The sequence below is a fragment of the Pan troglodytes genome, chromosome 1, assembly GCF_028858775.2.
Source record: "Pan troglodytes isolate AG18354 chromosome 1, NHGRI_mPanTro3-v2.0_pri, whole genome shotgun sequence".
In the NCBI taxonomy this organism is placed as follows: Eukaryota; Metazoa; Chordata; class Mammalia; order Primates; family Hominidae; genus Pan; species Pan troglodytes.
The window spans coordinates 145697291-145720095 of record NC_072398.2 but is presented as its reverse complement, the minus strand read 5'-3'; the positions used below and the strand labels follow the sequence as shown (position 1 = coordinate 145720095).

General features: G+C 36.3%; 1 protein-coding gene across 8 annotated transcripts in view; it reads right to left on the bottom strand.

The window, feature by feature from the left end:
• DDAH1 (dimethylarginine dimethylaminohydrolase 1) overlaps nucleotides 1–22805 on the bottom strand; it is a 260786-nt gene that overhangs the window by 33812 nt on the left and 204169 nt on the right. For all 8 annotated transcript variants that reach the window (XM_054667664.1, XM_063800036.1, XM_009424459.4 and 5 more), the window contains one exon: nucleotides 6446–6545. In XM_054667664.1, the coding sequence (XP_054523639.1) occupies nucleotides 6446–6545 (100 nt within the window). The remainder of the gene's footprint in view (nucleotides 1–6445; nucleotides 6546–22805) is intronic.

Sequence of the window (22805 nt, the reverse complement as noted above, 5' to 3'; positions counted from 1 at the left end):
TGTGCCGTGATGGGACGGTGTCCTGTCCAGGGTGGGTTGCCGCCTTGCACCCTGAGCTTCCAGGATAGCCTCCAGCCACCCTTGATGACCCTGAACTGGAAGAAGTGCCTTAGAAAATGAATGGATACAAATGATTGTAATAAAGCATCCAATAATCATACAAATGTACAACAATAAACGATGTTGTAGGAAAGTGCTCAATGAGCCCACCATATTTGTGATTGTTTTGAGCTGTATGGTGGGAGGAGGGGCTCCTTACAGTTTTATCTTTGCAAATATTTATTCCCTGATTTAACCCACCACCACAACGGCTGTCACTCAGTAATTGGCCAAAAATTGGGCAATTATCTTGTTTTTATTAATTTAAAAAAATGTGCATATGGCTGACATTTATTTCAATGCTTAATATTATAAGTGTTTTGGGTTTTGATTTAGAAGCTGGGTGATATTTTTGTGACTAGAAATATGCCAGAGGAACTTAACTCTTGTTTATATTAGCCTATGGTAAAAATGGTTTTGTTATATGTCACTTCGCTTAAAAGTCACAATTTCCACGAACCTATCAACATTGTTAAGTGAGAATTTATTATACTACCTTTTTTTTTTCACTAAAAGAACAGTACTAGACATTGTTGATAAATTCGGATTCTTTTCTTATAAAATGATCACGTGAGGCCTGAGGAAACAATCTGGGGAAAGTGAGTTAAGTGCTGACTGGTCTTCAGGTCTGACCTCTAAGAGCCGTGTCTTTGAAACTACACATCCATATATTTGAAATCAAAACATCAAAAGATACCTATGTACAAAGTACAAAATTTCTGCAGGATGAAACTTCATTCTTATTTGACTTTTCTGAAATTCAGCAGTTTTTCTACTCAGAAGGCAAAACACTAGATAAAAATGGTCTCTTAGTTATAGGCAAATAATTATAGTATGGAGTTAGGCAATACATAAATGTGGGAATTCTCATCTTCCCTTTATTTATTGAAATTCCACATAATATGTGGAAAAGATATTCAAAGAGAAATTAGTATCTTTTTGCCTCAGCGTATTATGGTGAAGTATAAGAAGAGTAGCCATGCAGAAGTGCTTGATAGATTTTATAAATATTATAACTTTAATCTTCATAATGTCCTTATTAAACGGGCAAATGACATAGGTCAGGTGATGTTATGACAATATCCAAGGGCTTATGGTGTTGGCAGACACAGGAATCTTTTGTGGCACACTGACAGTTTTTTGGGTAATGGTATGATTGTGTTGTCCTTTAAGAAAACTCATTATATAAAGATCAAAATTTAACTCAAGGAGAGGTATTTTACTTGAAAAAAGTATTATGCACTTTATTAAATAGTCAGCTACAATGAAAAAATACCAAGTTTCCTTAATTCTTTCAAGATAAAAATAGGTTTATAAATTAATTTATTTATAACTTTTAAGAAAATCTTTTAAGAAAAACATAATACTCTGAGGCAAAAAAAATACTGATTTCTCTCTGAATATGTTTTCTCACATTTCATGTGGAATTCTTTTCCAAGAAACAAAGGGAGGATGAAAATTTCCACATTTATGTATATAACAAATTTATAGGGTGGCATGCATACCATTTCCATTTTAAAAGACTAAGGTGTTCGGAGCATGATGTGGGCTGATTGAAAAAAAGTTAAAAAAGGCTAAGATGTGATGGGAAAGTACAAAGAGAAGGATGCTGCTTATCTCTTCAAAGTAGGTTGGACTTCTGTCTCTGGCAGTACGTTGGATGAGATCTCCTAAGTAATCTTCCTGATGGAAACAACTAAAATACTGAAATGGACATCTAAATTTTTTTGATGTCGTTTGTGTCATTTTCTTCTATGCCAATTCACATTTTTGTTTTTCCCCTTCCTGTCTCAGTCATTTATAGGAGAAACCAGGCCATTTTTCCTACTGACTGTCCTACATTCTTGCTTTGACTGGTTGCTTCCTCTTATAACTTAGCATTTAAATTTTTTCCTTTATCCTTTGTATTTTCAGTAAGCAGGCAGTTTCATGTAGATGGTTAGATGCTCATTCATATATTTTTTAATAGGACTACTGTGTGTTCAAGTGGCATCAGCCTGATTCCCTCATTATAAAGTTTCCTGTCAAGCTTTCATATAGCAGTTTTAATATCATTTGTTGATCATTTGCACAGATCCATTATTTTTTATTAGGAATCTGCATTTACTCACTGCAACCCTAAAAAGAAAATCTCTCCTCAAGTATTTGGTCTACTTGAAATGAAATTCATAAAGGAAAGAAAAGCTAAATGCTTGAGTCTTTCTTTTACATATAAATTATTAGAGTTATGAGTTAGTGTTCCACCAACTTGCAATAATAACCAATAAGTTTTTTTTAAAAAAACCTCATTACCTTTGAATGAATCAAAGATTAAATCACAGTGGAAATTACAAAACATTTTAAAAAACTAAATGATAACAAAAATATCCACATAAAAATAAGAAGGAGTCTGCTAAAGTAGTACTTGGAGGCCAAGTTACATAGCATTAAAAGCTTACATTAGAGAAGATGAAAGGCTAAAATTAATGAGATAAAATTCCAACTTGAGATGTAGAAAAAAAGAGAACAGAGTAAAAAGAAAGAAATGTGAAGGAAGGAAATACAGAAACAGAAAAGAAACATTCAAGAGAAAGAGTTCAACCAAGCCAATAGTTGGTCCTTAGGAAAGATTAATAAAATTAACAAACCTCTGGCAAACAAAGAAAGAAGGCATAAATTAACATTACCAATGAAAAGATAATATAGCTATAGTTGCTGTGAAGCTTAAACAGATATTAGGAAATATAAGTAACTTTATACCCAACATATTGAAAACTTAAAATAGATAAAATCTTAGAAAATGGAACGCATCAAAACTGACTCAGGAAAATCTAAATTGTCACATAATCATTAATCAACTAAATCAGTTTTAAATTTCTCCATAAAGAAGGCACACAAGAGCCTGTTTCCAAAGTTTAAGGAATATATAATTCAAATAGTATTGATTCCAGAGAATAGAAAAAGAGGAAATATTCCCTAATACATTCTACGAGGCTAATGTAACTCTTTTATCAAAACCAGACAAGGACAACAAGAAATATAAATTATAGGCCACAAAAATAATAGTCATAACAAAATGTTATCGAACTAAATTCAACACTGTGTTAAAAAGAGTACATCATGATCAAATTTGATTTCATGCTGGGGTTGCAAGACTGGTCAAATATCAGAAAATGAATTAATGAAATTAACTACATCAACAGATTAAAGAAAATCATATAATCATTTCAGTGACAAGAAAAAGAGTTTACTCTATCACCTGAAATTCATTTCCAGGTGTTTACTTTAGAGAAACTCTTGTATATGTTCCCAGGAGACACACACAAGAATGTACATAGAAACACAGAAGATAATCCACAAAAACTGGAAAACATCCAAAAACACATCAGTAGTAAAATTAATACATACATTATGGTGTATTCTTATCACAGAGAACTACACAACATTGAAAATGAACTACAGCTACACACATCAACTTAGATCAAAAGTAGAAAAATCACCTAAGAGTTCATATAATGTGACTCTAATAAAGGTATCTTGTAGCTTTATAAAACTACAAGACAAACAAAACTAAAACAACATACACTTTAGGAATACATGCATGGAGGCAAAACTCAAAGAACAACAAAGCAATAATTAACACAAAATTCAAGACAGTGGTTACTTGAGGTCGGGGGAGAGGCTGGTTTTGACTGGGGACCCCACAGGGGTGTCTATGGTCCTGGCAATGTTCTACTTCTTAAGTCAGGAGGTGGACACCCAGGTGTTCATTTTATTATTGATCTTTAAACTGTACATAAACATTTTATAACTCTTTTTTAATGTACTCTATATTTCACAAAAATAAATAAAAGTAGAGGTAAGTTGCTGTCTATTTAAGAGAAATGGGATTGAAACAATTTTTGCCAGTAGCTGCTTGCCTGACTGACAGATTTCCCAGCAGGAACTGGATTTGGAAAGCAGCTTTTCTTCTGTCCATTTCCTGATAAATTATTAATGAGGCTTTGAATTACAGAGAAAAGAGGACATAGAGCACATAGAAAATGTTACAGACCTTATTTCTTATCTAACTCTTCCTAATCCAAAAATTGAGTGGTAATAGTTGTATAACATTATGAATGTAATTAATGTCACTTGAATTGTACACTTAATAATGGTTAAAATTGCAAATGTTATGTGTGTTTAACCGCAATAAAATAGATGAAGAAAAGTGACAAGTAGAAAATAGAAGGCAGGAACACACATTAGGTGTGAATGGAGTGCCAAGGAGGTAAAGATATCCCAACATCACCTCAGTTTTGAACAAAGTAACTATTAACACATTAACTTAAGTATTGAATATAACAAATAAAAAAAGTCTACAGGTAGTATCAAAGGCAAGCCTAAATGCTTAGTACCTACTTTGAAGATAGGTCAAAACTACTAGGCTTGAGATGCTAGGGAAAGACCTTTGACCAAAAGAAGAGACTCCTAGTGTAAGTTGCACTTTCACACTGAGGAGATTTTAGGGGGTCTTTCTGGCTCAGCTGCTAAAATAAATGGTTGTGAACATAGCTTGGTTAAGCCATATTTCAAATGTTAACAGTACCTGCTTACAATAAGTTATTCATTGCATGGCTATGTTCTGATAAAAAAGAGTTATATTGTAAGGAAGTGTGATTTACACATCTAACTTTTCACAAAAGCCTATTTTGTTAGATAAACAGATTGTTGTTCTGTACTGTCAAAAAGAATGAAAGTGCCATCAACGGGAGACACAAAGAATATTCTAAGGGGAACTTACTAGGCAGATTCAAAGAATGCCTGAGTCTGCTTGGGCACACCCAGAGCTAAGAGTGCAGCGTAGGCCTTCTTGACTCCTTGTTCTGTGTTCTTAGGGTTCAATGGGCATGCAAACCAAACCCCAGAGATGGACCACTGCATGTGACAGTGGCAGCACAGGTGCAGTACACAACTCCAGGGCATACTATTCACACAATCCCTAACAAGAATGGCGCCCCCAGAGCTGGCAACGTGGTGGCCCCACCCATAGCGAAAGTATGTGACACTTAGCAAAGAACTACTTAAATGTCACAGAATAAACACTATTCCTTCTTCAGGAACATTAATTATGTCCAAAGTAAGTAATGCAAAACATTATTTTGATATTAAAACAAAAATGGCTATATCTTGACTATACATATATATGAGATTCAATATAAAATTCACATCAGCCAAAATATTAGACTTCCAAGAAGCTTCACGCTTTCAGTGGGCCACATTTCCAAGTCCCTGAGGACCAGCCTTTGCTGTCAGGGCTACATTGGTGAAATGTATTCTCTGACATGTCTGGGCAAATAAATTCTCACTATAAATTAAAATTACTATTGATTATCTTGCTCATCAGTATAACCAGAATGAATTTGGGGACCCAGATTTTACACATGATTTTATACAACACTAATTATACGATAAATGAGTTGAAAAGGTTAAATGCTAAAATTACTGTTTCTTTAGTAGCCACATTACACACTGTAAAAACTGACTCCAGTAAGATCAATAATAATATTAGCTGTTCATATTTTGTTGAGTTCTGCTATTATCCATCTGGCATTAAGCCAAGTCAATTTGCATAGAAATTATTTAAATCCACCTTGCCATCTGGAAAGAAAGTTATTTGTAAATGACACTAATCTTGAATTATGAATCCTTTAAATACAAACCAGATATACAGTAACACAATGGAAAATGATGCAACTTATAAATTCATGCTGTAGAAGAATAAAGTAGAAGCAAGATACAAAGTGGTGATGTACATACCAATAATGTTCTTGTAAAAATATGCAAATGTATATATACGAAGTACTAAAAGGACATATATACTAAATACTAAAGTGATTACATTTGAATAGAAGGTCATTTTTTTTCTTCTTGTGTTTTCCTGTATTTTCCTATTTCCCTCCATTTAGCATCTCTTACTTTGGTAATTAAAACTACTACAATAGGCTGGGCATGGTGGCTTATGATAGTAATCCCAGTATTTTGGGAGGCCGAGGTGTGCAGATCACCTGAGGTCAGGAGTTTGAGACCAGCCTGGCCAACATAGTGAAATCCCATCTCTACTGAAATACAAAAATTAGCTGGGCATGGTGGCACACACCTGTAATCCCAACTACTCAGGAGGCTGAGGCAGGAGAATCGCTTGAACCCAGGAGGCGGAGGTTGCAGCAAGCCAAGATGGCGCCACTGCACTCCGGCCTAGGTGACAGCAAGACTCTGTCTCAAAAACAACAACAAAAAAAACCCCACAAAAAACTATAATAAAACAAGTAAATACAAGCCAAGTATTAAAAATATTCTTGGATAGAAAAAATAAATACAACTATACCTGTGAATAAAACATCTCCGCCATCTAAAGTTGCATTTTCATCTTTCATCTCTACTATATTGAGCTGAAGTTTTTCTAATGCTTCTTTCATCATGTCAACCTGTTGAAAATAAAATGATTCAGATTACTATGCTACAATTTCCTAACAAGAAAAAACCATCCAAAACATCTAAACACTAAATCGAGCTCTCGTGCACACACCCACACACATCCACACTCATATACACACCCATCCTTGTGAATATATAATGTATGACCAGTCATGATCATTTGTAAGAGAAGAAATGATCTGTTAAAAATTGTTTATTTTGTTCCCTTCTAGTGTAAGATTGAGTCAATACAGTGTCATTTTTTTCTGTAGAAAGGCTGAGTAGTTACAATACTGTTGGAGGCCGACTAGTTAAGACACTGTTGGAGTACGACCAGTTAATGCACCATTGGAGGCTGACCAGTTCGGCCACTGTTGGAGGCTGACAAGTTAGGGCATTTGTTAGGGGTTGACTAGTTAGGATATTGCTGGAGTCTGACCAGTTAGCACACTATTGGAGGCTAACCAGTTAGGGCATTGTTGGAGGCTGACTAGTTAGGGCACATGAGTAAAGGAAGGTGGGAGGCAAAGCACCCAATTATCCTACCCTTGCCAGGAAATACAAGATTCCATTTTAAATCTTATGTCAGTCATTTAGTCAGAATTGCACACACACACAATATAATACATGGAAGGAATATCAATAACTCGTAATTTGAAATCTCAACCCATAGGACAATCACTGTTTTCTATTCAAATATTTTGTAAAATGTCAAAACATCCTTTGCTTCTCTGTAAATGTAAACTGTGTTAGTTATATTCAAACAGTTAATATGATTACCCATCTTTTAAAACCTAGTTCCTTAGAGGTGATTAACAAGTTCAACAATTACAATCAAACCAATGAATATTTGAAAATAAATTTCAGGAATTTCTATGATTCCAGGGCATGTCTAAAGCACAGAGATATTCTGGGTTGAATTAAGGAACACTTCTATTGAGGCTTACTTTAATATAAGAAATGAATGTGAAGCATAACAAATTGAAGCTCACAATTTAATTCAAGTCCATCCAGTAGCTCAACAAAACAATTTAAATATTTTCAAAGGTCTGCAAAACCTTTAGGATAGTAAAGACATACAATGAGATGACTTGAATAGGGGACAAGGGAACAAGAGATCACATCACACTGGGCAAAGCAGGTAGTTCTTCCAAAAATACAACATGCTGAGTACACAGTGTGAATTGTCAGTGAAGAGTTTAAGAGACACAAATAGAGCAGAGTTACTTCTAAAGTAATAAAAATATGGAAATACTTTGACAACAAGCCTGACATTCATGCATTCAAAAAACATTTAAAGAGGATACAAAGTAAAATAAATATATCATCTCATCCTTGTCCTGGAACTCATGTAAAAATTCCACAAACCAGAGTGACTCAGAACAATAAAAAATATTTCCATGGACAAAATGGTCTTAATGTTGTAGTAAATACATTCAGTGACCTCTTTTAACAGCAGAATAGGTTTTCCTATGTAATAGGAAGTGGAATTGTTGCTACAGCATAAAATAAGGAGCAAACACAATATTTACCATGACTTGTTGGGCTACTATGAACCCAGGAAAACACAACTGTTTCCTTTTGACATCTCTGCCTCTTTGTCCATGGAAAATTCACTGAGCTTAGGGAGAGATCATGAGAACAGATGTACAGTTACTTTTTGTTTCTATTACTAATGCTACTGCTTCTATTATAACTTAACATTTCAAAGATTAGGAGGAGTTGAGCAATAACATAAATTTTGGTTTGAAAAGTTTGTATGTAACTATGCAACATCTCAACTCAGGAACTGTATTCAATTCTTAAAAGTTAGAGGAGAATAGAGGTAGGGAGTCTACTATATACCAGTTTCAGAAACATTACATCTCTTTAAATGTCCTATGTCTTTGAAAATTAAAAAGTTTTAGAGGATAAAATGTTTGTGGTTTTCTTTTCTTTTTAAGTTAAAACAGCTGCACTGACATTAAAAAAACTAGCTCTTGTGCAGGGGTAGTACTTAAAAAAATTCAATCACATCTATACAAACAGTCATCAGGATAGGTCCATACCACACATGTTGATGATACTACATTACTTTCAGAGTTAAGCACATGGACAAGATTTTTAAAAAATTGTAAACATCAAGTAAACAGTTTTGAGAACTGCAGGGCCATATGGCATCAAATCGGCAATGCTAAACTGAGGGAGATTTCTGGAGAAGAAATGAGAGGCTGAACTCGGCAGGCTGTCCATTGGGAACCACACACTCTTGGCATTGAGGTTCCGTTGAAGCAGACAAACTCAGCTGCAAACAGGCCTGACACATGGGTCCATAGCAAGCCAGGTATTCAGGCAGTTAGAACACTAAATATAACTATAGAAGTGGGAGTTTTTGCAGGAAAAGATCCAAACCATGAGCCTTTAAGAAACTGCCCATTCTGTGGTTACATGGCCATGGTTAATGTTGACTTTATTAACTTCCAAGAGGAAAAAAAATGACCAAATAACACACCCACCTTTCATTGAGACAGTAACCCTGCAGTGTGGAACTTAGCATTACTCAGAGAAACCATCAGGACAAACAGTATTAATTCCAACGGCTGAGCTGAATGGGTCATTTTAGCCCACAAAATTAGAAATAAAAAGGGAAAATTAGAAAAACAACCTACTTAATTTAAGCCTTAGAGTATAAAGTATATACAGTAATTTTCATTCTTTACGCAAAAGATTTACAAGACCTTTCTTCCCTCCTTTTTCATGCTACATGTACTTTGCATTTCATTTTAAAACAATGTTATACTTCCATTTTTTGCCCCATTTTTCTCCTCGTACTATTTATCACAGCATAGATTTCTTCTCTGGTCACAGCTGCTACAGATCACCTCTGCTGCTTCCAGTTCTGCTACTTATTAGCCAGTGTCCTCGGGTTATTTAGTATTCTGAGCCTCAGTTTTCTCACCTTTAAAGTGGGTATTTATTCATTATAGTATCAACATTTTAGGCTCCTTCTGGTCATTAAATACATACAAGTCACACAGTATTTGCTGAATAAATATTGTATTTTTTATGAATAACAGCTTGTGTATACACAGTGACAGATACTTGTACTATAAAATTAGTGCACAAGAAAAAAACTGTTGTTTTTTCTTATATTTGGACATGTTTCTTGTGTTTTATCCCTCCATGACAGATCCCATCTGCTTTCCTGTGAATTAAAATTATAGATTTTTTTTTTTTGCAAAGCCAGTACACAGTTAGAGAACATACATTGAGGATACATTTAAATTTAAATTTAGATAATCCAAATCTGATTTCCTTCCAGCTCCTGGAAGCTGTCAAGACATGTGGCAAATTTCTTGTGTAACCTCTGCTTTGAAATAGCCCTTGGAAAGTACTACATAAGGTGGGAAGTGGGCCTGTCTGGTAAGATGTTCCACAGGACTCAAAAGAGCATCAGCTAAGATGATATGGAATGATCATGGTCACTGAGAATATTACCACTCTAAGGGACCCAATCAGTCTAAAGAATTCTTTCTCTTTCTCAATGCCTGGTCTCCTTCCTTACCCTTCCCTTTTCTACTCTCTTCTTTCCTTCTTTTACGGCTCTCATTTCCATCCTATCACGTTTTCATGATTATCCTGTCTTCTCTTTTCATTCCCTTTAGACCTTCATGGTGAGTGGCAAGAACCAGGGATTAGAATAAAGTCTTTATCACTTATTAGCAATGTGACTTGGATAAATTCACCTCTCTGAGTCTCAGTTTCTTGACCTGCAAATGGGAATAGTGCTTTCTCTCTAACAGGGATTATGTGAGTAACAAATAAGATAATACATGTAAAACACCTAGCTCAGTGCCTGGCATATTGTGCTCAAAACTAGTAGTTGATGATATTATTATTTTGCCCTAAATTAACTCAGTCCTTTGTTTGGATTTTGGCTACCTTTCAAAAACAAGTAAAAGATAAAAAATACAATTTTCTGTATTAAATAAAACATCTTTTAAGTTCAGTTTTCCTTTTGTTCTTGCAAAATCTCCCTCAAACCTAAAATACTAAAAAAACTCCCAAAAAACCCAAAACTCTCCCTAATATAAAACAAAACAAAAATAAAGCCTTATATAGTTTTACTAGGAAGCTATATTCATAATAACTTGTTATAGCACTGTTAGTTTAATACTCTTTATTTCAGGGCAATATTTTCCAGTTGACCCTTTCCAAAATTGACTTTTGCTGTTTATTTTCAGTAATGCCCCTTTTGAATGTTTCACATCTTCGTTCTAAATGTTGTGAATGTGCTTGTGGGGCCTGGTGAACAGTTCTGAGCTATGGCTCCTTAAAGAATATGCACCAATCTGTTAGCCAAGCTGCTTTCCTTCAGCTGTTTCTGCTGCTAGATACTATGAAATAAACGTGGCCCTCAAAGTTGGCCTGTCTGTGGTTGACATGTCTCAGTCAACCACAGTTCTGCCATGTGCTAGAAGCTGTGCTATCACCAATGTCACCACTATGTTTTCAATGCCTGCTTAAGTTGTCCTGGTTTCTTTGTAACTCATCACATTACAGGAGCTTTAAAATTATAGAATCATTCTATCCCTACACTTGTCTAGCTCCAGAGAGTTGAACAGCAGCAACATAGCTTTGTTGGTAGTGAGATGGTTTCATCTCCCAACTTTTTGCTGATTTTGTTTTGCCTTTTAATGTTGAGTGTGACATGTAGATAATGCTGAGGAAGCTGTTCAAGAAGCTGTCTTGGCACATCAAGGCACAGATGGCTTGGAACTTGCTGATGCATCAAAATCACTATATTGTCTGAGGTCATATTCAAAAGGCCACATTTTATTTCTTTATGCTACTTTAAACTTCTTTGTTAATCAGCACATCTTTGGTCACTGTGGCCACTTGCTAGTACACTTGGCTGATTTTATGACATTGCTTAATGTTGTATCACATTTTCACATATATTTTGTCATGTGAATAACATCTCAGTTCAACAAATATTTGGTGGATGTCAACTTTTTTTTTTTTTTTTCAAATCAGGCTACAATTCTTTTTTTTAAGCCACAGCCCTTGCTTGCCTCTGTGAAATTAATCTAGTGGAACAGATACACCTTCTGAATATATAGTGACAATAAAATGGAATATTTGTTGTGATGCTCACAATAACTCCAAAAAGAAGAAAGGGTAGATATTAGTATACCCATTTTATATATGAGTAAACTGAGGCTAAGGGAGGTTGACTGACTTGCCGAGTCAAGCCTCCGGAGCCCATCCTCATTTTCACTTCACTGTATGATTAAGATTCTCCTGAGGTCTCATCATAGAGTGCAGCCCACATCAGATTTGGAGCCCATGCCTTCTGCCTTCCAATTCTGTACATTTAAGTCCACTGGATATTGTAAGATCCTGTGCCAAGGTGGCTTTGTATTCCATGATCTCTTCATATTAGAGATAAATGAAATTTCTGTATATTAGGGCCTTAGGATGTTAAGTTATAGAGTGATTAAGAACACTAAGTAATATGAACAGAATATATAAACCACACCAACCTGTTTCACCAAGAAAAACCTGCATATTCATTACTACCCTTTGATTTGGAGATGCCTTAGGTTTGTTCAGTGGTTCATTCCTAAATTTGTCCATATGTGCTGATTACTTTCTTTTTTTTTGAGACAGAGTTTCACTCTTTTTGTCCAGGCTGGAGTGCAATGGCATGATTTTGGCTCACTGCAACCTTCGCCTCCCAGGTTCAAGCAATTCTCCTGCCTCAGCCTCCCGAATAGCTTGGATTACAGGCTTGTGCCACCACGCCCGGCTAATTTTGTATTTTTAGTAGAGACAGGGTTTCGCCCTGTTGGCCAGGCTGGTCTCGAACTCCTGACCTTAGGTGTTCCACCTGTCTCAGCCTCCCAAAGTGCTGGGATTACAGGCATGAGCCACCATGCCTGGCTGTAGGTGTTGACTACTAAAATTAGCCAAAACTACCAACAAAAAAGGATCGAACAGACATTTTGTGTACTCAATGATCCAGTCTTAAAAATTTCTAAATAAAAACATATTGGGATCCTCTTCTATATTCTAATTTTAGGACAAAGCTCTCAGAAGGAATTTAGTTAGCAATGGTAACAGCAAACATTTATATAGTCTTCCTATGTGCCAGGCACTCTACTATGAACTCATATTAACCTTATTTAACTTTTACAACCTGATGAAGCAAGTACAAGAATGATTTGTTTTACAGATGAGAAAACTGGGGCAGAGTAAGTAAATTTGATCAAAGTCTCATAGCAAGTAAGCAGAGAGCTGAGATTTCAACTTAGCTTTGCTCTGAAGTTTGTGTTACTCTTTCCTACACAATATTGTTACTAACAAACAAATTTAGGTATCTACAATGAAATCGAGTGACTGTGAGGAGCTACAGTACTCTCCAAAACAGATTATGTTCACTATTATTTATTTATTGAACAAAAATGTGGACTCAGACATTCTGGAGAAATGGAAGGATAGAGACTACAAATTGCAGCAGTCTGAACTTGCATTTGGTTTCTAAACAGTCTAAATTTTGCCTTTCTAAGCATACACAAACTAAGGCTAATAAATTTTGGGAGCCACTACTTTCTCATCAGAGTACGAGGAGGAGTTATTTGTGTAAAAATCTTTAGGTAGTCAACAGTGTATTTTAAATAGTGAGGTTACCAAAGCATATGGATATGCAGACACACTCAAACCAAGACATTATATACACTCCAAACAAAAGTGATGAATTTAGAGAGATGAGAAGGGTTTCTACCACACTAGGAAGTATAGTAGGTAGAATTCTAAAATGGTGCCCATGATTGCTGCCCCCTTGATGTACATGTCCTGTATAAATCTCTCCCCCTTTGAGTGTGAGTAGGACCTGTAAATATGATGAAGATATCATATCTGTGATTGGTTACTTTACATAGCACAAGTAAAGAAATTTTGCAGGTGTAAAGTATCTACTTAGATGACTTGAGTTAATCAAAGGGAGATTACCCTGGGTGGGCTTGACCTAAGGAGCACCCTTAAAAGTGGGTTTAAAGGTTAGAGACAAAGAAGTCAGAGAGATGTTCTGATCCTCTGTTTTGAAGAATGTAAACATCCATGTTGTGAATTGCCTGAAGAGGGCCTACAGGGTGGCCTCTGGGAACTGAGAGCAATTCTCAGCTGATAGCTGGTAAAAAAAAAAAAAACAACCAACAAATCAAATGGGAGCCTTAGTCCTACAAAAATGGTCAACAGAACTGGAAATTATTTAATCACGAAAATCTTTAAAAGTTATCAAAGTCAAATAAATATGAACCCTGTGATTATTCAGAGAACTCATGATTTTATCAAATGGTCAACACGTGTTAAAGTTTTATAACCACTTAGCTCATTTTCCCTCTTATTGAACTTTTGTTATAACTTTTACATGAATAAGATCTCTTGAAACATTTCCCACAGACTGTTACATACCCATTTCATTTTTTCCCATTGATTTCTTGGATTTCCAAACATATGGGTTTATTTCTAGTGGAAACTGCTAAAAATTAAGCAAGATATTTAGCATTTTGGTTTCCATATTAGTAAACGGAGGGCACAAAGCTTAAAAATGAGGTCATTTCCAGCTCTAGACTTCTAAAAGTTGCAGTCTCAGAAAAAATTTTGGCATTCATAAATGTGACTCTAACTGTAATCCTATTTTCCTCCCATAGAATTTACTGAAAATACCCCAGATGGTTACTCATGAGTAAAGTATTCTGGTGTTTAACCAAATCCAATCAGAGGCAAGAGGCTGGATATATGAATGCAGACAAGATAGGGCAAACCTAAAAGTGGATTAAAAAAACTCCAGAAAGATGGGAATCCTCAGAGGCAAACAGAAGATTCCAATGCAGTGGGAAACAAAGAGTGTGAGTGTCAACTCAACACTAACTTATGATACTTATATTTTATTTTTTTGGAAGAACCCATCACACAGTTTCTCCAAGGATGCTAATTACTTGCCAGTAGTGAGATAAGTATATGACACAGAGAATCTACAATGCTTTTCCTATAAGAGAGATGTCAGGCTCTGCTTATTTGCCAACCTTTGTGTGTTTTCTTATTTATATTCACATGCAGTATAGTAGATTTCATCAACTTTGGGTTCATTCCCTAAGTTGGACTGAGCTGTTAAATCCAACCCTAGAGCCCTGGAGTTCTTGATATATGAGATTTTTCATTTCCCAAACCAATCTGAGTTGAGTTTTCTGTTAGCTGCACCTAAAAATAACTCATTTATTCCCATGATCGATCTTAACCTGAAAAAGAAGGATCTAACAAGCTCCAGGCCGATGCTCTGAGACACAGGGTCAAGTCATTCTTTCTGCTTTGTCCTACTCCTGACCATATACCTGGGTGCTGCTTTGGTTCTTTTCCCTGAAGTCCTGTTCTAGTTACCTATCCCATTCCCTTCCTATGAGTAGGGTCCTGCTATGCGCTCTGAGGATTTGAGTAGATGGGCTTCCCCAGGTGATCCCTGTTATCTTTATCTCCTCAACACACAATCAGTATCAACAAGGTTTGAGGAACCTCTTAACCACTCATAACACTATCATTAATAATAAATACAATTTATTAAGCTCTTTCTAAGTGCCAAGCATTGTGCTAAGTGATTTTGCATGGATTATGTCATTTAATTATCACCATATTCCTTAAGGTACCTCCCAGTCTAAATCAGGCATGGCAGTTCTGTCTCTTATGCCAGGGTCTGGTGCAAGTGACCCAATATTGGCCACTGAGGGGATGTCTGTTGAGAGGTTCCTGGAGCCATAGAAAGAAACATAATTCCTCTTCTTCCCTTGGACATTGTTCTGTATAGATGTTGTACCTGGAACTGGTGAGAACACATCCATCATCAAATATGGCAGGGCAGAGAGAGGGAAGCAATTTGAGCCTTTGATGACATTTTGAGCTGCCAAATCCAACCCTAGAGCCCTGGAGTTCTTAATATATAAGATTTTTCATTTTATTAACCAATTTGAGTTTTCTGTTAGCTGCAGCTAAAAGTAACTCATTTAGGTATACAACAAAATTGACAAGTAGTATCCTAAGAGTCAGTAATAACAGGCCACTTTATCAAACTGATTAAATTCTGATACAGAAACAACTATTAATGGAGGATTTTTTTCTGTTTATAGGAATGCACCATGCTATTTATAACCACTTACAACACTAAGACCATCCTGCCTATAGAAGACAGTAGATTGTCAAACTAAAAGCATCCCAGGATTATGTTAGTTTATAAAGCACAATTGTTGCAGCTCTGTATATCAGAGCTGGAATTAATATTTCAACACTGTTCATCTCTGAACCAGTGCTCAGATCCAAAGGGCATATAGCATCTAGGAAGATTAGACAGAAATGTGGAAGGCAAACCCACGGAGCCAGGAGAAATAAAAAGCACTCTGGACAAAACTAGGAAAGACCCTTTTCATTATCTGGAGAATACACTGAGAAAGTTCCAGAGGTTCAAAGGTCCCTCCATAACGATGTCACTACAAGACAGTTTCCCGGAAGAAGGCTGGAAGTGACATTTAGCTTTCTAAATGAAAAACAAGGCAGGAGCTCTGCTGGTCTTGTCAGCTCTCTTGATATATAATGTACTAATTCAAGTGGTTCAATTCCTTGTTGACGATAATGATACAATACATGTATTGAGTACTTAAAAGCCACTGAAGTTCTGTCTGCAGGGGGCAAATAAAAATATGATTTATCACCAAATACCAAATTAAAATAAGTGTCAGCTGCCAAAAGACCTGCAAATTTTAGTAGGCTAAAAACCAGGGAACTGACAAGTTTATAAAATTCTAAACTAATTTTCCTGAATGTTGAGAAGCATAAAAATTTGCTGTGCACATGATCCAAAATAAGCACCAGAAATAGTACTCGAAGTGTTCATAATTTTCTGTGAATTCAGAGGAATCGCATGCTGCCAGACACAAACAGATTAATGTATGGGAAATATTTTGTATGTTCAGTATACAATTTATACATTGTAGGCATTAAGCTGCCCTAAAAGCCTTCCAGCATATCCCTGCTCCCAGCCCAAATGCAGGTCCTGGCTGGGTCAGAGATTCCTTCTGTGTGCTCCCATGGCTCCCAGGGGATTCTTTTTTTTTTTTTTTTTTTTTTGAGACAGGGTCTCACTCTGTCCTCCAGGCTGGAGTGCAGTGGTGCCATCATGGCTCACTGCAGCCTCAACCTCCCTGGCTCAAACAATCCTCCCACCTCAGCCTCCTGAGTAGCTGGGACTACAGGTGTGTGCCCAATGGCCAATTTTTTTTTTTTTTTTTTTTTTGTAGAGATGGGGTCTACTTATGCTGCCCAGGCTCGGGGCATTCTATTAACAAGTTCTGGCCCCTAGTTGACTCTCTGTATATGTTTACTGAATGAACAGCTGAACAACTTTGTAAGTCAGACAGAATTTCTGGAAATGTTATAAACAAGTATACGGCAAAAATATCCACCTTGTTTAGACAGGGCATAGCCACGGCAAGAGCCATACAACCTCTGTGACCTCTTTTAAACAACTCTTACGACATTTCAAGGGTGGGAAGATTCATCTTTATTTCTAAAAACCCGCAGGTGAGAAAACTACCGTTGGCCTATTTGTCCCAATAATCACTAACCGCCACTCATCTCCAGTAATTCTGTTCATTTGCTTAGTCATTCAACAAACATTTATTCAGCATTTTCAATATACCTGGCACTATTCTAGGTTCCGAGAATACATCAGCGAAGAGAGAAGAGCCCTGTGTATATTCTGGTGAGGATATGGAGAGATAGGCAATAAATAATAAACATTAAAAATATTAGTGGTAAGTGCTATGCAGTTATTTAATTCAGGAGATGTGATATAAAATGGCTAGGGTAGTTACTGTAGTTTGGAAGGTCAGGAACAGCCTTTCTGAAAGTGTGACATTTGTGCTGATATCTGAGTGACCAAAAGGACCAACTCTGTTGCCCATAGGAAGAATGTTCCAACAAAAGCCAGTGCAAAGGCCCTAAGGTGGGAACAAGCTTAACTTGTTCAAGGAACAGGAAGACAGCTAGCACAGTGCTAAAATGAAGAGGGCAAGTGTTATGGGCTATGTGTCTCCTCAAGATTCGTATGTTGAAAACTCCCAGGGCTTAAGAATGTGACTGCCTTTAGAGATAGGGTCTTTAGAGAGATAATCAGGTTAAAATGAGGTCATTAGGATGGGCCCTAATCCATTATGACTGGTGTCCTTATAAGAAGAGCAGACTAGGATAAAGAGACATAGATGAAAGGCCATGTGAAGACACAGATGGCCATCTGCAAGCCAGGCAGAGGCCTCAGAAGAAACCAACCCTTCCAATACCTTGATATCAGACTGCTAGCCTCCAGCATTGTGAGAAAATATATCTCTGTTATTTAAGATGTCCAGTCAGTGGTACTAGCAAACTAATATGGCATTTTACCAGATAAAGCTGGGGTTGCCAGATGGGGTTAGCTGAACTTGGTAAACTCACATAAAGAATTGGAATTTTAAGTATTATTGGAAGTCACTGGAGAGTCTGCAGGAAGGGAGTGATATAATTTAATTTACAAATTCTGGATAGCTGCTTTGTGGAAAATGGATTGGAAGGCACAAATGGAAACAGAGAACTTAGTTAAAAAGCAACTGCAGTAGTCCAGGTGAAAGAAAATGGTGGTGAGCACAAGTGTGGTGATAGTGGAGACAAAGAAAGTGCTGAATTTGGAATGTGTTTTGGAGGGTTGACGGAAGTTGGTGGATTGGATGTGGGGGTGAAGGAAAGGAAGGGCCCAGGGTGACTTTTAGATTTTTGTCTTGAGCAATTGAGTGGATAGGTGTACTGATTTCTAATATGAAAAATTCCAGGGAGAGAAGCAAGGCTGGAGAGAAAAAATTGAAGAACTGTGTGGCCATGCTGGGTTTGAAATGACTTCTAGATATTCAGATGGAGAGATCAAGGGGAGTAGTCAGAACCAGAAATAAAAATTGGGAGTCAATGATACAAAAAGGTACTTAAATCTAAGAGATATCAGAAGAGCTAACTCAAACCATGATCTGCAGGAAGTGATGTGAGGAAACCTGCCTTGTCCATTAATATTAACAATACTATTCTAACAAAAAGACTCCAGGAGACATTGCTCATTCATTACTGTTGCGAAGTTTGGTAGCTGTTTGCAGCAATGGATGCAAAAATCCCCCTTTGGCAGGAAGAGCTACTTAATGTACATTCATTATGATTGCACCAATGCCATCTAGATCAAAGGTCTGGAAACAAATAAATGGATTGTAATGAACTTTCCAGAGGTAACACGTAGTGAAGTCATCAAGTGCTACTTCTTGCCACTTGCTTGTACATTTTCTTGTTAAACTCAGTTTTGTAGATGCTATAAAACATAGTAAAGCTGGGCACAGCGGCACATGTCTGAAGCCTCACTACCTGGGAGGCTGAGGTAGGGAGATCCTTTGAGGCCAGGAGTTTGAGGCTGCAGTGCACTATGTTCACACCTGTGAATAGCCACTGCACTCCAGCCTGGGCAACACAGTAATACTCTATCTCAAACAACAACAAAAAACAACCATACCAGTAGCATAAGATTTTATTATTTCAGAAATCAATTTTGAAATTATGATCACTTGAATTGGAGACAAGCTGAAGTGCATTAAGCAAATCAATAGTGTAGGCAAGGCTATATAGCAAGAACAACTTTTAAACACATTTCAGATCAGTCAGTCCAAAATACATTCACACTGTATAGCACCATAGGACTAAATGAAAGTTTGCTGTGCTAATTAAAACACATTCATATTCACTTATTCAAGTAGGTCCCCTAAATATCTGAACTGAGAAACACTTCATTAGTATATCCTCAATGATTGCTGCATAAGTAAGGCTGCATTTCTTTTAAAAATATTGTATTTGCTAATTTTTCACTAATTGTGGAGCTTTCTCAACAGCTGGTACAAGTTGGTGCTTTTTTGACTGTTCTACATTGCCTCGGGTTTGAGCATGATATGCAAGATGGTTTTTGGAACACTGGGATGATTTCTGGGGGGGAATTTTGCTGCTTTTTTTTCTTTCCTAGTCCTTAGCTTTTTTGTGTGTTATTAAAGCCTTCATTAGAGATGGTTGTGAAAGGCCCTAGTCAGGATAAGCAGAGTGCATAGTAATTAATTCTGAGAAGCTGCCTTCTGATTCCAGGCTGAAGCATGGCAAATGATTTTGTAAATATTCACCCTTTGTCATATGTTCATACATTTGCTTCTCTGGGAACTTGTTTAAAATATGTTAGTGAAAAAACACCAGCTGAGTATTTGGATGCTTATAAATATTAAGTAAAGGCTCATTTCCAACCATAGTTGTACAAAATGGCTAGTTTCAAGAAATTGTCCTTGGTTTTGATAACTGTCTGTGTTCTAACATTGTGTTAAAAAATAGTGAAGAATTTTTCTTCACTATTATCAAATCTGGGCATCCTCAGCTGGAAAAGACTGGAACAGTTCAATAGTATTTTCCTAATAGAAACATTCCGGTCAATATTCTACCAAGGAAAACTAATTATCATCTAGCTAATGAGTTTTGCCTTTCCTAAATTACTTTAAAAAATATGGTAAGCCATATTTTTCTTGCCATTATAGTTTTTTTCTCCTTTAAAAAAAGTTATTTTTTACTTCTAATTTATCACTAAATATTAACTAATTTTTAAGTAAAACACTCATTGGAGGAATAACCATTAGGAATATAACACAGAAGGTACTTCATATCTGGTTTTGAGTAATACTCAAAGTACAATAACCTCAACACCATCTAGATTCTCTTCCTATGAGGCAGAGTATAATGAAATTAGATTCTCATAAATGTCATTGCCCCCTATTTATTGTCTTTTTCCTTGAACCAAGGCAGAGCTGGCTAGGATCCATTGTCTCTCAAGCAGATTTATTATAGATCGGGTGCATTCCATTTCAGAACAGGAATGTGCTTGTTATGAAATGTACAAAGCTTACAGTTGAACAAAGCACACAATCTGTCGGCAAAAAACCACTTAGTTTAATAGTGGGTATAGTTAGTAAAATTTTTCTGATGTATCTTAACTAAATTTAATATTACATAAGTTGATATTCAAATCTTGAAATAAGTCCCTAGTGAACACAGTTCTGTTTATGCTGTCAAAACTAAATGCATTTCAGTATTATGCAAATATATAAGTGAAGTATTTCTTATTGACGTTATATAGTTAGCTAGATTTTTCTTGTTGCTTCACTTCCTCCTGGATAGTACCACAGGAACTTTGAAAAGTAGATTAACTCTTTCAGGTCTTCAGGGCACAATGTAACATACTTTAGTGCTCAATGTCATTTAGAATCTGTGCAGTGAACTAAAGAGTATCTGATATGGTTTGGCTCTGTGTTCCCAACCAAATCTCATCTCAAATTGTAATCTCCATGTCCCACATATCAAAGGAGGGACCTGTTATCTCCAAGCATTGAGGGAGGGAGATGATTGGATCATGGGGGTGGTTTCCCCCATGCTTTTCTCGTGACAATGAGTGAGTTCTCACGAGATCTGATGGTTTTATAAGTGTTTAACAGTTCCTCCTTCACACACTCTCTCTCTTTCCTGTTACCTTGTGAAGAAGATACTTGCTTCTCCTTAGCCTTCTGCCATGATTTCAAATTGCCTGAGACCTCCCCAGTCATGCGGAACTGTGAGTCAAATAAATCTCTTTCCTGTATAAATTACCCAGTCTTGGGTAGTATCTTTATAGCAGTGTGAAAATAGACTAATACGGTATCCTTATAAATACCCAGGGAGAAACTAAGAGACAGCTCTAAGAACAAAAAGAATGTGGGTAAATTTAGCAGTTAAAAGACACAAAAAACTAAGATTGCAACTATTTTTTTTTTAAGTATGCCTGTTAAGTATACCTCTTAAGACTTAAAGGAAATATGCAAAAATGCAAAGAGCTGTGGTTGGTTGGTGGAAAATGGTTGATGTGACACTGGTGGAAGAAGTTAAGAGATACTTGGGACCCCAAAGCCTGAATATTTAAAACTTCATCTACTACCTACAATTCCAGTAACCATTGCTCATTCTGGTTCACAAGGCAGGGGGCACAGCTTGTCAGTGCATACTTTCCATTACTCTAAACATCCAAATACTAACGTGACTCTAGATAGGGGAGACTGGACCACTGGAAGCTGTATTACCAGAGTCTTTTTTGCTTGGGTTATCCACCCCTGGTTCACCTGTGGTCTACTCCATCCAGGCTCTCACTGTTGGAGTCCCCATACTTCCCTGGGCTATTATTTTAGACTGAACTCAAAACAGCCCCAGACCAACTTTTTCTCCTACATGACCCATTTCTAGTCCATGCAAACACTTGCACATCCTTTGTTTACAAACTCTGGCAGTGCAGCTATGACCAACACAGTAGCACTTTCTTGGCTTCCTACCTAACCTGTTAGTCACCAGCTGCTAATCCTCTGTATCTCCCAGACACCTATCCTTGGTGTTTCCAAACTGCAAAAATATATTTAATCTCTCTGAGAGGTTTATTTAAAGCCCACTCTCTCTGGACTTGAAGTGAAAAAGGTAACATATCCCATCCCACAAATTTAATGTAGAGAAATTAGAAAGTACAGATAAGTCAAATAGAACCATTAAAAATCTTTGTAATCCCAACACCCATGCATAGATAACACTTACTGTTAATAATCTATCACACAAACTTCAACACATTCCTATCAAGTATTTTTATGATAATTTTTTTTTGCTCATACTGTTGTTATAAAATTATACTATAAGCACAAACATAGTTAAATAGAACACAGGGTACTATTATAAACCAATTTAAAAATAAATTCATACTATTTAAATTGAGATTGCTTTAAATTAGATTTTCTGAAAAAAATTATCTTCTGAAAACAGTCTTTTGTTGTTAGGTAACTGCAAATAAAATAAGTAAAGCTCCTTGTATTGAATTTTAGAGTACTTCAAGACCTAACCCAAAGCAGAGATACAGACTTTTATGGTGGTAATAGAATTTGAGAACTTTATAAAACATTTAAATATTTAAAGAAATACTCAAGGATCAATTAGGATAGGTGTTAAAATTTGAGGATAAAAAGCTACATCACAATTCACAGAGTGTTTCTTCTCTAAATATGCATGAATCAACCAGAGATAGAACAAAATAAAAATATTTAGCTGCCAAAAAGAAGTTGTTCTGAGACATCAGTACAGGTTTTCTT